This window comes from Patella vulgata, chromosome 8 (genome assembly GCF_932274485.2).
Source record: "Patella vulgata chromosome 8, xgPatVulg1.2, whole genome shotgun sequence".
NCBI classification, from domain to species: Eukaryota; Metazoa; Mollusca; class Gastropoda; family Patellidae; genus Patella; species Patella vulgata.
The window spans coordinates 30,989,736-31,007,152 of record NC_065886.2 but is presented as its reverse complement, the minus strand read 5'-3'; the positions used below and the strand labels follow the sequence as shown (position 1 = coordinate 31,007,152).

General features: G+C 35.3%; 1 protein-coding gene across 5 annotated transcripts; it reads right to left on the bottom strand.

The window, feature by feature from the left end:
• Positions 1-33: 33 nt before the first annotated feature.
• Positions 34-17,336, bottom strand: LOC126830188 (amidophosphoribosyltransferase). 5 transcript variants are annotated; one of them, XM_050560513.1, is made up of 12 exons: positions 17,218-17,336; positions 10,059-10,236; positions 8,979-9,112; positions 7,502-7,635; positions 6,701-6,813; positions 6,078-6,214; positions 5,629-5,733; positions 4,964-5,092; positions 4,507-4,634; positions 3,701-3,922; positions 2,772-2,892; positions 34-1,400 (listed from the first exon to the last, which is right to left on the bottom strand). In XM_050560513.1, the coding sequence occupies exons 2-12, from the start codon at positions 10,205-10,207 to the stop codon at positions 1,264-1,266; spliced, it is 1,509 nt and encodes a 502-aa protein (XP_050416470.1). In that variant the 5' UTR covers positions 10,208-10,236; positions 17,218-17,336; the 3' UTR covers positions 34-1,263. The 5 variants fall into 5 exon arrangements, with proteins under 5 accessions (XP_050416470.1, XP_050416472.1, XP_050416474.1 ...); XM_050560515.1 differs by lacking the exon at positions 17,218-17,336 and adding an exon at positions 11,879-12,008; XM_050560517.2 differs by lacking the exon at positions 17,218-17,336 and adding an exon at positions 11,959-11,975.
• Positions 17,337-17,417: the final 81 nt, after the last annotated feature.

Sequence of the window (17,417 nt, the reverse complement as noted above, 5' to 3'; positions counted from 1 at the left end):
AAACAATTTTTATACAAATACAAAATAAATTCAACAAGTTTAGATAATTTTATACAAAAGTAAACAGTTTATTTACAATACAATACTGCCATGGGTATGTTGGCTGAGCATTAATTATTTGGTTCATGGTTTAACTTGATACATTGGTTTAAATGTAAACAACACTGACAGAAATGAAATGGGGTTTAACATCTTACTGTTCTGCTCCGACTAAATTATGACAGACATTACAGAATCTGCAATGGGTATGTTGTTTGAGTATTAATTATTTTGGTAATGGTTTAACTTGGTCTATTTTTAGCATTGTATACAACATTTTAATGGGTGGTTTTCAAGTGGCTAAAACTATTTAAGGCCAGCTCAATTTTCTTCAAGGTCGCGGAGATGTAAATAAGGTTAGGACACGTGATTGTTGGCGAGATTGTAGGTTAGGGTTAGCATTGGGAATAGGTCCAGGATTAGGGTTAGGGTTGGGATTAGCGCTGGTCCTGTTTAAATCACGTGACCTTTGACCAAACTTGATGTTGGCCTTATCAAATAGATCTAACCTTTTAAAATTCATGGTCAAGGGAAATAACTATGCATCAAATTGACCTCATTTCTCTCCTCTAACCATTACCCAAACTTTTGGATTTACATGAATTAGATAATAGACCTTGTATGGTTCAATTTGTGGAATTTGGTTAATTCAAGAGCTAAATTTGCCTATTGCAGGTCTTTAGGCCTTAAATGTTTTATAAATTATTAATTAGACATTTTTTAACATGACAAGACCATAATCATCGGATGACATTACTTTCAGCAAACAGTTAATTTGTGACAGTCTTGGATTCTATTATTAGTAAGATCTTTACTTTAAACACAACAGAGATAAAATAAACTTCTAGTTTATTGTATTCACTAACCAAATGTAAAGACTTCACCTAATACGTATTATGTCTTTAATAATATTATATTTTCATCATCTCCAGACCCTCCTACACTGCTATTTGTTGGGGTTTTTTTAAATTCCCATGTAACGTGCATGTCTTTAACAATATTATATTTTCATTCAGATTCATACCCTCCTGCATTGTCTATTGAGGTAATTATTTCCATTAGGATGTTGTAAAAACTGAGCTGCCATGTCCATTAGTTAGCAAATTATATTTAGTCCCATACTGCTAACAATAACAAATTTCACAAAACATTAATATAAACACATCTATATGTATATAGCTTCTGTCTTCAAGTCTTTTTCATTAAATACACTTTACACATAGTTTACCAGTCTAATTTGACTGGATAATCCCCCGATAAACAGGCCGTACAATGTCCTACTGCCTGGCCATTGTCTTGAATTCCCTCTTGAACAGCTTTCACTAAACCTTCTATACTTAAATATTTGACACTGTCGGCACCTGAAAAATAACAAAATGGATTCCTGTAATAATAATATGTACCCTTATACCATGCTCAAGGCACTACAAAGTCTTGGTGCCAGGATAGGCTGCAATTATATAGCCAAGCAGGGATAATAAACCCAATTTCTTACATCTACCAATCCTTCCCAAAAATCTAATGCAGTAGGGAGGTTTTTATTTGTTTTGTTTTTTATTTTGTCAAAGGATCACTTACTGGGCTACATCACTTCTCATAAACATCACATTTCAAGGTACATTTATCTCATCACATTGAGTATGATTATCCAGTATCATTTACATTGTCGGTCACATTTATCAGGGTTGCCTTGATAAATGAGTCTATAGCACATTGGGGTTACTTCCTGTGAACCAGAATATATTTTTAATATGGCCATAATTTTGAATGTTTCCTGTGTGGATGTTCAGCTAGAGGCAATAAATTCCACAGGACAGGCATTATGTGAACATACAATCTGTATACAAAAGATTTTAAATAGATGAAAAGCAGACCTTAAATCCTTATTGAAAGAGAATAATCAAGAAATGGGGTGTAATGTCCACTCAAACCAAACTAGGCCATTTTGGGAGAATTTTCAAGAAATAAGGAGTACGGTAATGTCCACTCAAACCAAACTAGGTCATTTTGGGACTTACATGGTACAATTTTATTTCAATAATTTGTTTGCGCTTTTGGGGGTTTTCGCAGTGGGATGAAGCTAGAGGACCCAGAGAAACCCACCAGGTTAGGCAGGTATTGAAACCATGCCACTATATTCAATAACAGACCTTCTGATCTAAGCAAAAGCCCAGATGGGCGAGCCAATGATGCGAGTCTACTGATAAAATACTTGATTTAGAATAGGCCCTTAAGATGAAACACAATCAACAGAATTGATTAATAACAGTGTGATTCTGTGGTTTGTCATTGTGAATATTTGAATCATAATCTTCAGGGTTCTAGTGCTTGAAAACTGTTTCTTATTGCTCTTTACAGGGGTTGGGGTGCCAACTCATAATCAGTTAGACGATCAAACACATCTGCCTTTATTTTGCTGCAAACCTGTCAATAGATTTGGTTAATGTTCAAATCAATATCGCACAGTCTGATATGGAGGGCGTGTACCACCACTATATCAGGCCCCGGTTTCACAAAGCATTCTCTGACTTAAGTTCGTAATTTACTCAAAATCTTTGATCCAGAAACACAAAATTTGCATATAGTTTCTTATTGATGTATTTGGTACATTAAAACAACAAAAGCCTGAGAATGTATTTTGAAACAGGGGCCTGGCTAATTAGGTCTACAATGTATGTAGGGGTATATATAATGTTGGACACCACAGTGTGCCCAGAGATAAATGTACTTACATAAATGTTGAGGTAAATCTTCTAATGGTATTCTGTTGGCTATTAATTCTTGTTTAGTTGGAATGTTGATACCCATATAACATGGGTATTTAATAGGCGGTGACGCCACCCTGACATGTACCTATCAATATATATAATCTCATATTTAAATTTGAGGAGAAGCCTGTACTTGGATACATCACATTTAAATATGAGGAAACACCACCTGTACATCTACCTCCCACATTTAAATGGGAGAAGCCACCTATACACATCTCAATAGGAGGAGACACCACTCGTACATGTACCTATCACATTTAAATAGGAGACACCACTCGTACATGTACCTATACACATCTCAATAGGAGAAGACACCACTCGTACATATTTACATAGGAGGAGAAGCCACCCGTACATGTACCTATGCACATCTCAATAGGAGAAGACACCACTCGTACATGTACCTATCACATTTAAATAGGAGGAGACACCACTTGTACATATTTAAATAGGAGGAGAAGCCACCCATACATGTACCTATCACATCTAAATACGAGGAGAGACCTGAACATGTACCTATCACATTTAAATAGGAGAAGCCACCCGCACATGTACCTATCACATTTAAATAGGAGACACCTGTAAATGAACTTATCACATTTAAATAGGAGGAATATATACAAAAAATATAATTATCAGATTTAAATTGGAGGAGACATCATCCTCACGCATGTACCTATCAAAATATATAACATTACATTTAATAAGGAAGAGATGCCACTATTTTAGGACTGATAATCCTTTTAGAGAATCAAACCCCATAATATTGTAGTTTGTAAGGGATTTAAAATCCTTTGAATGCTAACCAGCAGCTCTAAAGAAGTTAGTACCATAAAATGAGGTTTAGTGGCTTTGATTTTTATAATCAACAAAACCACAACATGACTTACCTCTTTTGCACCATATTTTTTCAATAATTTAACAAGGGCTTGCATGGTGTTACCTCTGACGATGGAGTCATCTATTAAAACAATTCGTTTTCCATCAAAGTTATCTGTTAATGGTCCAAATTTTTTGGCCACGCCTAGTTGTCTTAATCGTGTAGTGGGCTGGATAAAGGTCCTACCTATATATCTATTTTTAGAAAAAATTTCTGTGTATGGAAGCCCAACCTGAAATAGAAAATGAAAACAAATAAGTCTAGAATGATTCCTAAAACCAGTGATCTCATTTCAGACGTAACTACCAAAGCAGGCTGTTTAGTATTAACAAAAGAAATAAAATGGGATTTAACGTCCTACTCTTCTACTCCAACTTGGCTGTTGAAGACAGGTTATGCCATACAGTGTGCTATGAGGAAAATTTTCCTCAGACTGTGGCACTGCGGCCTTTCTTATATCGAATTACAACTGCTAAAGACTATTTTACGTGCACATATAAACAACTATAGGTTGTCTCTTGCAGATTAAAAAACATTATGTAAGAATTAGTGAAGCAATAAAACACATAGTTTCAATATGATCGAAAATTAATTTAAGTCAGCTATCAATGAAATAAAATACCCACAATTCTGAAAATGCAGTGATTCGGAGGATACTTGATTGAACTTTCCAGAATTGAATTCTCTCAATCCCCCAAATAGTGACAATCACATAAAACACATAGTTTACATATCATTGAAACATTGTGTTCATAAAACTTTTTAAACTCAGTTTTTTTTTTCGTTTCAATCGCAGGCATAAAAACTTTAACATACTGTTTTTGCATATTCCACAGCTGAGGGTGTGGCTGATTCAGGAACAGTGCTAACTATGTCAGCATCTGCTGGTGCCTCTAGTGCTAGTTGTCGACCACATCGTTGTCTGGCAGTATACACCATCTGACCTATAATACAATATAAATAGATTACCTCCTAGAAATAACTTTATTTTAAGAATTAACATAAAGAACACTGCCCTATTTTTGAGGGGCATAAGTCTATATATCGAAAAAAAAATTATTAATTCGCTTGTGTGTAATAGGTTTAGCTGTGGGAGGAAACAGGAGAAAACCCACAAGGTTGAACAGGAGACCCTGGTCCTTGTCATGTACAAGCGGGGAATCGAAACCATGCCACTTGATTCAAGAACTTATGATCTAATGCGCACACATTAAATCATTCAACCACCCAACCCACTTTAGTCAAAGCAATTTTAGAGCTACAAAACACTTACTTTCAAAAATACTATCAGCCCTTGCAAAATAAACATATTCAAATATACAGAAGGCCGGTAACTGTTCATTAGGTCTAGGTACAATACCACAAGATTTTATTCCACTTTTACTGATTTCTACAATCTCACCTGAAATAACAATTGATTGATAATTTAAGTTTCTTTTCATAACTAGCTGAGTGTTAATGTCTGCTTCCAACAAGTCCGATATTGCAGACACAGTTCTGGTTAATGTTAAATCATAGCCGATCTTGGAGCACATAGCCGATCATTATGCACTCTAGTATAATATGTTTGCAAAATATTCCCTTTTTTCTTAAGTTGCTTCCCTTATCGTTAGTTTGTTTTTTATTTAGAGTGAAGCCTGTATCACTACAGGCCTGGGACCGTACAGCGCAGTGGACGTTTAGAGCTAAAACCGCATCCATTCATTTGATCTGATATGTTTATGGTGTCTGTATATAGTGTGTCAGGATATACAGAATTACCAGTATTTAAACTAATTAGCCTGGTTTATAGAATTACCAATATTTAAAATGATTACCAGGACATACAGAATTATCAATATTCAAAATGATTACCAGGATATACGGAATTCCCAGTATTTAAATTGATTAGTAAGATATACAGAATTACCAATACTCAAACTGATTAAAAGGACTCACCCGGTAAAACATCTCTATAAAATTTTGCACCAATTGTGTGAAAAGAACATGTTTCTGATCCTACGACAAAACCTTCGACATTTTCATCTGGTACCAAATCCATACCTGAAAATATACCGAATTGTTTTATGCCACACCAATTTGATTTTATGAAACAGTTGTTTTAATTTTTCTTCTTTAACAAGCAAGAGTACTTTTTGTTCCAAATTTTTAAAGTTTTGAAATTTTAAACAAAACATCTTTCACATGACTCAAGTGGCTATTTATTAATCAACACGATGAAGAACAGAAAGAAAACCCTAGTCGAAATGTTTCTTAGAAATAAGTAGTAATTGTATTCCATAGAATTGCAACCTGTGTAATGTGAATTTTTCCCATAATATGGTATTTAAACCAACTTTTCCTTTTGTGCCACAAGTTCAATTGGTAAAAGAAATTTTAAAACTTACTTTTAAAACTAGGGGGCAGTATTTTTCCTATAGAGAGTGGTCTGTTACCAAATGGATCTCGAACAGCATAAATAACATCTTTATACATTATTAACAAGGCATACGATAGGGTTGCTACTTTCATCATAGATTTTATTCTGAAATAAAAATATGAAATTAGCAGAACTTATTGAAATTAAATAGGGTTCTTCATCTCATTAATGTAAACAACATATATCAATTTCAAAGCAATCAGATGATAAATGTTGTCTGTAAAGCGTTCACAAGAAATTGTGGGCGACGTGCGGACCAACCGATGGATGGACAGACTAACGGGGCAACAGCAATATACAACCACATTTCCATGTGGGCGTATGAAAATGGATAATCAAGGCTTTGTTCATTATCGTTACAATTGTATTTGACAATTAAGAAGACTTTAAAGATAGATATCTTTGCTCAGAATAAAGTAACTTGACTAAAATATTCATTTTGCATTATCTATTTTTAAACTATTATAGCAAACCGGCCAACTTTTTTGTCTAAATTTTACATAATACACCATTAACCGTTTGGCACTGGAAAAAAACAAACTATTGGCTACACCAGTGAAGAATATTCCATTAGGAATCTGTTATAATTACCTGTTGACCCAGTTAGCACCATTAGGTTCCCCACAAGATGGAGGATGTGTTAGAAACTGTGTTATTAATTCGCTATCAGAATCTGTGGACAATCCAACACCACTCTTTAATAACTGAAAAAGAAAGTGAAATCATGAAATAATTACTAAGGAACCAAGGGGGTACACAACACTCCCTTAAAGAGTAGGAGAGGCTGGACAGACCGGTAGATCTGTGAAGCTGCTCAATCAAACAATGATGCCAGCGGAGAAAGCAGAGCATAATAATTACTATGTCTTGGTCAGCACTTAATCATGTTTCTTATCCTGAATGTGTATAGAAAAGAAATGAAACGTCACAGTTTTCTTAAAATTGCAGACAATATAAACAAATCAGTGTCACATTTTATGTGTTCGAAAAGATCTTTTGATAGACGTCTGTCTAATTCGAAAGAATGCAAGCTTAGAGATTATTTACTGATGATATTTTAGTTCAAATGCTAAATAATCATTCGCGATCGGCTGCATAGGCAGTGCTGGATTTACCTATAGCCTTGGCAGGTTGAAGCCTAGGGCCTCAAGATCTGGTGGGCCTCCGACAAATGTGCATACAATTTGTGACACTGTCATAAGCTTTTTTTTACACGCACTGTATAGTCAAATATCCGTCATCATCCTCGGCTTTGCACAATTGTGTTTAAAACAATCTTCATCTTGGTCTAGTCGTGAGGGTGGGCCTAATAATATAATTGGAATAAGCTAGGGGCTCTCTTCATCTAAGACAGGTGCCCTGATTCCAGGCTTGTTTAAAGTATAGACCTACCTTGTGTCTGAGTTCTGGTGCATTAACTATTTCACCATTATGTGCTACAGCTATTTTACCATGGGCCGTATTAACAACAAAGGGTTGTATATTGATTAATTCAGATCCTCCCATTGTAGAGTAACGAGTGTGACCTGAAAATATTCAACATCACTTCTAACTTTAAAGATGCCTTCTAACGTACAAACTGCTAGGTAATTTGTTGATATATTTGGACTAAAAACATGTTCAAACTACTTAATCTATAAAAAATTTGCTTCAAATCGCTCTCAAAACATTGTATTTGTGAGCAATACCAAACAAGAAACATCCACTTAGCACAAACTAGGTCATTTTGGGAGTAGGGGGAGACCGGAGGAAACTGACAAGATTTTGCCGGTAACCCTACTCCTTATCATGTTCAAATGTTGGGTCAAACCCATGCCACTTGACCCAATGACAGACCTAAATAATCTAAATGTACTGTATGTATCCTACTTTTAAAGATACATTATTCAAGAGCTAAATCTGCCTATTGCAGGTCTTTCTTAAGGCTTTAAATATTATATAAATTAGACAATTATTAACATGACAAGACCATAATCTACTCTTGATGCTATGTTCTAGATTAGAACAGTTTGGCCATTTAATGATTTAATTTAAAGATGAAGAAGTGAGGCTAAACCTCGAATATACTGGTACCATGGTTATGTTAAGGAACAAATCTTGCCAAAACTACAAACAGTGATAACTTGGCTCAGAATAAAGAAATTTGAATGACATTTTCAATATATTCATTTTGCATTATCTATTTTTGAACTATTATACATGTAGCCAGAATGACCAGCTAGATCTTACATAATGCATCTTTAAAATATCAAAATGTGTTAGGTTTAAAGATACTTTCCCACATACAAACTGTGTGATTTGATGTTTTTATTTGGATTAAAACATATTCAAAATAATCAATCTATTAACCCTCTCAAAACTTTGTGTTTGCTGGGGGTACCTATAGCTATATATAAACTTTTGTTAGACGCCTTGTCTGTCACCTTAGGTTCATTTATGGAGAGTCCATTTTTCAGAATATATTTATCATTACCATACATATTGAGGCCTAAGTAAATTCTTAATTATTTTCTGTCAATATCTTTTTCTGCCATTTAATTGCAGTCTTTTGTACAGTGACACCCCTCAATGTTCCCAAAACTGTCTAACCATTTCATCAAGAAATAACAACCGCTCCCTCAGTCAAGCTAGCACACAATAAATAAGCTGGCAGACAACAGTCGGGCTGACAGACGACAGTCAGGCTGGCAGTTAGTGATACCCTGACGTTTTTTCCCAGTGCTTGCCCCATGGGTGTTTTCGGTAATCCAGTATTTTTCTAGTAAGATTGGGTGTCTATACTTTCCAAAATTGCCATAATTTTTTTGGAAATAACCACCCGATAAATACTTTCGGGACAATGTATCTTTAAATGTCTGGATGTACTTACCTATTCCCATATTTCCTTTTAATCTAATCATATCTTCGTTTTTAAAGATTTGTTCCACCAGACCCATTCCTTTCTTTGTTATAAACCGACCTTCTTCACCGGTAGTTGTAACAATACCAGCACTTTCTTGTCCTCTGTTTATATTCAAACACATATTTAGTAAAGAAAATGAAATAAGGTTTAACACCCTAATGTTCTGATACAACTGAGCTAATAAAGAGGGGCATACGCCATAGAGTGTGCGATTGAGGGAGAAATCTTGCCCAAACAGCAGTGCCACGGCCTACACTTATATCAAATTCCAACTTTTAAGGAGGAGAGCATCCACGGTATCCCCAGTGTTCTCATTTTGTTGTACTCCACTATACCCTGGGTTCAATTGAATACGTGAATACCCCATGGATAAACTTAGGGTATAGTGGAGTGGAATGGAATGAGAACACTGCAGACACTGAGGACAGGAGGAGAGAGAAAGTTAATTAATCCCTATTTACCCCAGCCTAGGTTGGTTTTTTTTTTTAATTTTTCTAACCTGGTTCTCATTTATCCGGGGTGTCTTCCTGAGTGCTTAGTTACATGGATTGTATGAATAAAAATTAGGCAAATCCGTGTACACATTGGCATCCAGTCCAAAGAACTTTTGCCACTTGGAATTTGAATACCAGTATTTTCTTTTCACTGGCTGAAATCCACCGGTTTAGAGATGTTAATAATAGTGGAACTGTGTATTTCCAGTTCAATTACTAAATGCCATTGAAACAATTCAAATAAAGGCCAGTCTTACAATTCAGCTACATTATAAAAAAGCCCCAAATTTCATTCTGAATCATTTTATTATCTAATACAATAAGAGATGACAGGCCCGCTGCCATTACAGACCCATTTCCAGGGGGTAAAATCGCTAAAATATAGTGCCCTCTAAAAAGGTGAGTGCCCTCTGAAAAACAATATGTTTTTTATATAACCGATTAAATGCTCATTTCCAGGAGGTGCGTGAGGTGCCTCCCTCCCCCCCCTGAAAAGGTATGCGATATGCTCTCTGAAAAACACTATCTTTTAACTATAAAGTTGTTCCCTCACCTGTGTTGTAAACCGACAAGACCGAGTGTAATGATATGTGGTATGTCTAATTCTGTGGGCCATGGTTCTATAGCTACAGCACCAAACACACCACAATAATGTCTCAGACCACTCTCTTCATTCTCACCATGTAACATAGGCTCACACATTGTCTTGAAAATTTATTTCTTCTACAAATCTGAAAGCAAACGGAGACATTATGAAATAAAATGAAATGAGGTTTAAAGTCCTACTGTTCTGCTCTGACTGTGCTAATGAAGTAGGGCATATGCGATACAGAGTGCTATGGTGGAAATTTTGCCTGGACAGCAACACTACGGCCTACCCTTGTATCGAATTCCATCTGCCAAGGGATCTTTTATGTGCAATCCAATGCGCACAGCAGCACACAGGACCTCAGTTTTTCGTGCAATCTAGACAGCTGTCCTTGTCAGACAAAATCTACTATAAAGGAATGAAGAAAACCATGGGCATTCTTTATGATAAAATAAAAATCTCTTAATTTTTTATGTGACCTGGTTGTTAAGACACAAATAATATCCAATAATTTTAAAAGTTTGATAAGTTACACAACAGATGATAGCTCAAAATGTCGCCACTATTGACTTATAGTAACTATGCAATAAAACAATGACTAGATTTAATAATATTGAAACAAGTGTAGGAGATTAGTGTATGAATGTACCTCTTACTGGTCTCAATTACAATGTATAATATTCTGTTCTAATAAAATGACAAGAACTATATTTATTAATATACATAACACAAGAAAAATATGTTTTATGTTCAAATGCTTGGTATATAAACTCTGAAAGTATAGGAAATGAAAGGACATGAAATAGGATTTAACATCCTACTGTTTTTTCTGATTAGGCTAAATGACTAGGTGCTGTTACTTGCCAGACCCTCTGTCCTACACCACTGAGGCACTGACAAGGGGGAACCACAGAAGAAAAACATCTTGAGGAACTTACTCAGCCAACACCAAGATCACACCCGAGACCTCCAGGTAAGCGAGCCAGCATCCACCCACTGAGCCACCAAGAACGAACCTGGGACCTCCAGGTAAGTGAGTCGACACCTTACTCACTGAGCCACCAAGATTGAACCCAGGACCTCCAGGTATGTGAGTCAGTGCTTTACCCACTGAGCCACTAAGATTGAACCCGGGACCTCAAGGCAAGCGAGTAAGCGCCTCACCCACTGAGCCACCAAGATCGAATCCCGGACCTCCAGGTACGCGATTCAGTGCCTTTGCCACTGAGCCACCAAGAACGAACCCGGGACCTCCAGGTAAGTGAGCCTGCACCTTCTTCACTGAGCCACAGCAGCTCCAAAAATAAAACAGAGATATCAAAATATTAGTAGCTCCTTATAGTAAGTTCAGTAGAACCAAATCACAGATAAACTAAGAGGAAACTTACAAGGTTAGGCAAGCGATCCTACCACTTGCCTCCTTAAGACTTACATTAAGATACACATCAAAATCCTTGGCAAGAAAAAAAAAAGCTCTGCTAACAAAACAACTATAGTAGATGTGGTTTGGTTCCATTTAAGCATGTTCTTAATCTGCATGTACCGGTATTTAGCTGGTACTAGGCAATTTTTAATTTTCATTAAAACTGTGAAAAACAAAAGGCTTATATTGGATAAAAGCCTCTATACTTTTGTCTGTCAACAAGCTCATGATGACTTTTTTGACCTTGTCTGCTTGCATTTAATTCACAGTTAATTTACATGTTAAAACAAAATTTAAAAAGACGAATATTTTCCTTATACACCTAAAATATATGTGAGTCTGACAAGGAATTATTTCATACCTGCTTGCAAACAATACACACTGTTGTTAAATTTAAAAATAAGAATATCTAAAATATAAGCTAACATATAATAAGCTAACATGAGATATGCAAGAAGTGTGAAGTCTGTACTTCATGTCTTGATATGTAAACAGTCCACCCTGATCAAACTATACATGTATAATTCATATTATAAGCAGTGCTTTATTTCAGTACAATATTTAATTCCATTTATTGATGACTGACCTACAATATCCATAAATAATACAATGAAATATTACATAATGCTTGTATCAAAATGACACAGAATAACTGGCATTGAATTTATTAATACTATTCAACTGTTCAGTATTTTTCGCTCATATACACAAGCATTAAAGATGCATAATGTAAGATTTAGATAATGAGCTGGCTATAACAGTTCAAAAATAAATAATGAAAAATGATGTCTGGGCCCTTATTCACGAAAACTTAAACTAAGATACAATCGAAATTTTAAGAAATACTGCAATTCGATTGGCTGACCAGTAAAATCAATTTGCATATATCCAATTTGCATATTGGTCAGCCAATCGAATTGCAGTATTTCTTAAAATTTTGATTGTATCTTAGTTTAAGTTTTCGTGAATAAGGGCCCAGGAGTTTTGACAATAAATAGACAATTGTCAAGTACCACTGTCTCGAATGACATCCTTTTTAATGTTAACTGTGTTGTCTAAACCATTCAATAGCTCAGCCATCTGACTGTCAAGAGAGTTGATCATGGGCTTCTCATGTAAATAAATGTCTAAATAATAATTACCGTAATATAACATATGAGGCTAAATGAAACACCTGTGATAGCATATTTAGCTCTTACATAATGCATCTTTAAAAATATAGGCCTACAAAGACATTTAGTCATGGTATTATTTTTATTGTTCGATTTACAAAGCGCTTCATAAAGCATGCACACATCTTGTCAAAACCACAACCACTGATAAAGTAATTTGAATGAAATTTTCAATATATTCATTTTGCATTATCTATTTTTGAAATATTATAGCGAGGATCATTCCACATTTTAGCTGTTGTGACGGAGAAAGCATATTCACAAAAACATTTACTATATTTCGGAATCCTCAATATGCTACTATCGCTTGAAGAATGAAGTTGGTTTACCGGGGAGTATGAATGAATGTCGAGAGGAACCGGGATTGTTAGGTTATAAACATATATTTTTACCTCTAATCAGGGGCCATAATCCAGAAAGTTACGATCTGATATGCACGAATATCGAAAGAAACCAAGATCTTTGGGGCATAAACATATGTTTCAAGTTTAATCAAAATCGGATGAAAAATGTGACCTCTAGAGTGTCCGCAAGCTAAAAACGCTATTTGGGAGATAACCTATATTTTAAGTTTCGTCATAATTGGATAAAAATTGTGACCTGTAAACTGCCCACAAACAAATTGTGGATGGATGGATGTCCGGATGGACTAACAGGGGCGACGACAATATTATACGTCCACAAATAAAATATAGGCGTATAAAAATGTGATTTTTTGTACAATCAGGGGCCATAATCCAGGAAGTTAGGGACGATATGCGCAAATATCATGTTTCATCAAAATCGGATAAAAATTGTGACTTCTAGAGGGTCTACAGACAAATTGTGGACAGACAGGTGGAGGCGATGACAATATATGTCTGCATGAAAATGTAATATGCAATAATTAATAGAATACAATATCAAAAAAACATCGTTTTATCCATGTCTTATCCATCCTTGAAGAAGTTAGTATTTTTACTAACGAAATGTTGGATAAAACGATGTTTTTTTGATATTGTATTCAACTAATTATTGTATATCAACTTATCTCAATATCAAATGCATCATCAAACCTTCTGTAATTGGTTTGTGTTACCTGTTTCTATTGATGTTACCTGTTTCTATTGATTGGAAGTTTCTCACATGAAAATGTGGGCCTATAAAAATAATATTTCCAACCCTGATCCAAATAAACAAGTGAGGTCAAGTCAGGTCATTTTATCCTATTCTTTTGTACTTAATTCAGCTGTTTTTATTATTAATTTATCTTTTATCTCTCATAGTAGACCAAGTTATTGTAACCTCACCATTTGGATTTTATGCATTTGTATCAACCTTAGGAGGGTTCTGTGGAAAGATTTTAGATGTCTGCTGGATTAAATAAAGAGGAGTCAGTGAAAAAGAAATTAGTGGGTAGACTTCTTCCCACCCCATTTTTTTTTTTAAATTCCCTGCAAGAGATACCTTGATCTGGAGTATTTACTAGTAACACACTCTACAAAAATATTTGCATCTAAAAGCATCAATCAGAGATATGTCAATTTTGAAAGAAAAGTACACATTTTTATTTCTGTCAGATATGGATGGCAAGTGTCTAGTGAAGCAAGGCAGGAATTTTGTGAAAGGATTTTTGTGATGAGAGTGGGAGCAAATTCTTGTGAACAAGAGGATCAGAAATGGGGACAAACTAGAGACCTGTCAGTCAATTCTGCATTTTATGAGAGAGTTGTAATCTACATTCTATCACCCCACACACTTGTTGTATAGGGTACTGCTAACTGGGCGGTTCACTATTTTTCTACTTTGTACACTAAAATTCCCCATAGTAAATTAAAAGCTCGGTTAAAAGACATTATTCACAGTGTCTTTTCTTCTAAATTGGGAAATGTTAGATATCAATATTTAGTTGTTAATTACAATTCTACATATTTTGTTAAGAACCATAGTGATTCCAAAAATAAATTCACCGCCAACAAGATAATTCAGATGTTGGATTTTTTAATTGATAATATCTTTGTTGAATTTGGAGGGGAAATTTATCAGCAAGTGGTAGGTATCCCCATGGGCACCAACTGCGCACCTTTGCTTGCTGATTTGTTTCTCTATTCCTACGAAGCCGATTACGTACAGGCACTCGTAAAATCCAATAAACGATTAGTCAGACATTTTAATTTCACTTATCGATATATCGATGATGTACTATCACTGAATAATCCAAAATTTAGTGATTATGTAGAATTCATATATCCTGATGAGCTCGAAATTAAAAACACTACTGACAGTGACAATTACGCTTCCTACTTGGATCTGCGTCTCGATTTTGACAATTGCCATAAACTTAGTGTTAAATTGTACGATAAACATGATGACTTTGACTTTCCGATTGTTAACTTTCCATTTATTAGTAGTAACATTCCAATATCACCAGCTTATAGAGTGTTTGTGTCTCAACGAATTCGTTACGCGAGAGCTTGTTCATTTTATTCTGATTTTTTAAGTAGATCGAGGCATTTGTCATCTAAACTTCAACTACAGGGATATTTGCATACTAAACTTATTAAAACCTTTAAAAAGTTTTATGGGCGTCATATTGACTTGATTGGTAAATATAACATGTCTCTCTCAGCTATTATTCTAGATATATTTAATTGACGCGTATACAATCTCCCTGATAATATATGTCTACTACATCGTTAACACCGATAGTCCATTGGCCAATCACGCTATTATACTGAGATTTTGCCTAATAGTTTGGATGCAGCTATGGCGGGTGTGGCGCCAGGCAGGGTAAGCTTACTCTTCCGGACACCTGTTACCACTGTTTGTCGTGTATTTTGTACACGGCGAGCAGTCCATTTGCTGATTACACTATTTTGCCTGATTACACTATTTTGCCTATACCGTTTGTTTTGGGAACACAACCGGTGTAGGCTGTGATAGTCCATTGGGCAATCACGCTATTTTGCCAAGATTTCGTCTAATAGTTTGAATGCAGCTATGGCGGGTGTGGCACCAGGCAGGGTAAGCTTACTCTTCCGGACACCTGTTACCACTGTTTGTCGTGTATTTTGTACACGGTGAACAGTCCATATGCTGATTACACTATTTTGCCTTATTACACTATTTTACCTATACCGTTTTTGTTTTTTAGGACTTCGAATTTTGTCTAATGGTTTGGATTGTTCGTACTTGGTTTTATTTTATCACTATGAAATGAAATGGGGTTTAACATCCTACTGTTCTGCTCCAACTCGGCTAATGAATTCCATCTGCCAAGGATTTTTCCAAGGGACCTTGGTTTTTTATTCCATCCGAACAACTAGACAGCTGATCTTGTCAGGGACTCAATCCTAGACAACTAAAAAGGGGAAACCACATCGGAAAATCGTTATAGACTTTCTCAGACAACACCTGGAGCGAATCCGCGACCTTGGTTCTCTATAACCTTGAATACGATAATGATGAAAAAGTAAAAGACAACAGCAGAGTGGAAAAGTGATGACATAGTGGAATCGAGTGCCAAGAAAATTGCAGATAGCGATGCATAATATGTAAGCCTGTGACATCACATCACATTAAATACAATTCTAAAACTACAGTTGAGTTAACTAACTGTACACATGGTGCCACACCATTTATTCCACTAAAGATGATCTGTGTTGAATGATATTTGCACACGTTTGTTTGTATTTAGAACACGAAAGAATTTCACCAGACAAATGACCATTCGTATGTGACAAAAAAAAACCTACAAATGATCCAAGTAGCGCGCAGGTACTCACAGACATACAGGTCTTTTTTCAGTAGGCCTAACCCGTATTAAAGGAGCTAAATCGCTAATATTTGGGACCTAGAAATTGACACAAATGGGTTGCAACGCATATAATAATGTACTGGTAATATGAATGTATATGAACTGATTTACATTCGATCGTTTCTGTTTTACTCAATTTACTGTAATTTCTAATTAGTTATGTTCGGCGAAATACGCCAGCAATCTCTAGCGTCTGGTTATTCCAGTCTACACCGATAGTATTTATGATGCATTGTCTCCAGATAGGAATATGGCGTCATTGTTTGACATGACTTGTGGAAAAATGTCTAGCCTTGTTCTTCAAGTCCCTTGTTACAAATGGCACTGAAACGCATTATGGTACACGATTCGTGTATCAATGGTAAAATGTTTATTTTGTCTTAAATATATTTGATATCAGAACTAGAAGTCTATCTTTTCCCAGAAATATCACAACATCAATGTTGCTTTAAATTGACAAATAAGTCGTATTTTCAGTGTCAAAGACTTTGGATGATATTGAGTTAGAGACTTAGCTACTTTAAGTTTTATTTTTCCTAAAATTAAGTAAAGCATGGTCAGTAAAGCATGGTCGGTAAAGCAAGGGGAAAAACAAAATTAATATTCATTGAAATTCTTCTGTATTAGCTATTTTCCTATATGATTGAAATTCATCTTGAACAGGATGGGTAAAAATATAATCTCGCATTTTTACAATCATTGAAATATAAGAGAAAGATTGATTATACTTACGCTGAATTTATAGAAACACGTTGGAATTGATTCTGCTCTACTTCTAGTTTACATTCGTCGTTTGTCACATTTCTTGAATTCGCGACCTTGGCATTCCATACCGGCAATTTAACCCCTTCAAATACTTGAACTCAAATTCTTTCGCGTCCTAAATACAAACAATTTATTCTTGATTTTCAAGAAATCAAGCTCCAGATTCA

Coding starts and splice junctions, on each gene's coding strand:
- LOC126830188 (XM_050560513.1), bottom strand. CDS start 10,207: ATGTGTGAGCCTATGTTACATGGTGAGAATGAAGAGAGTGGTCTGAGA. Junction 3,923..4,506: donor CTGTGGAATATGCAAAAACA/GTATGTTAAAGT, acceptor TTTCTATTTCAG/GTTGGGCTTCCATACACAGA. Junction 2,893..3,700: donor AAAAATATGGTGCAAAAGAG/GTAAGTCATGTT, acceptor ATATATTGATAG/GTACATGTCAGGGTGGCGTC.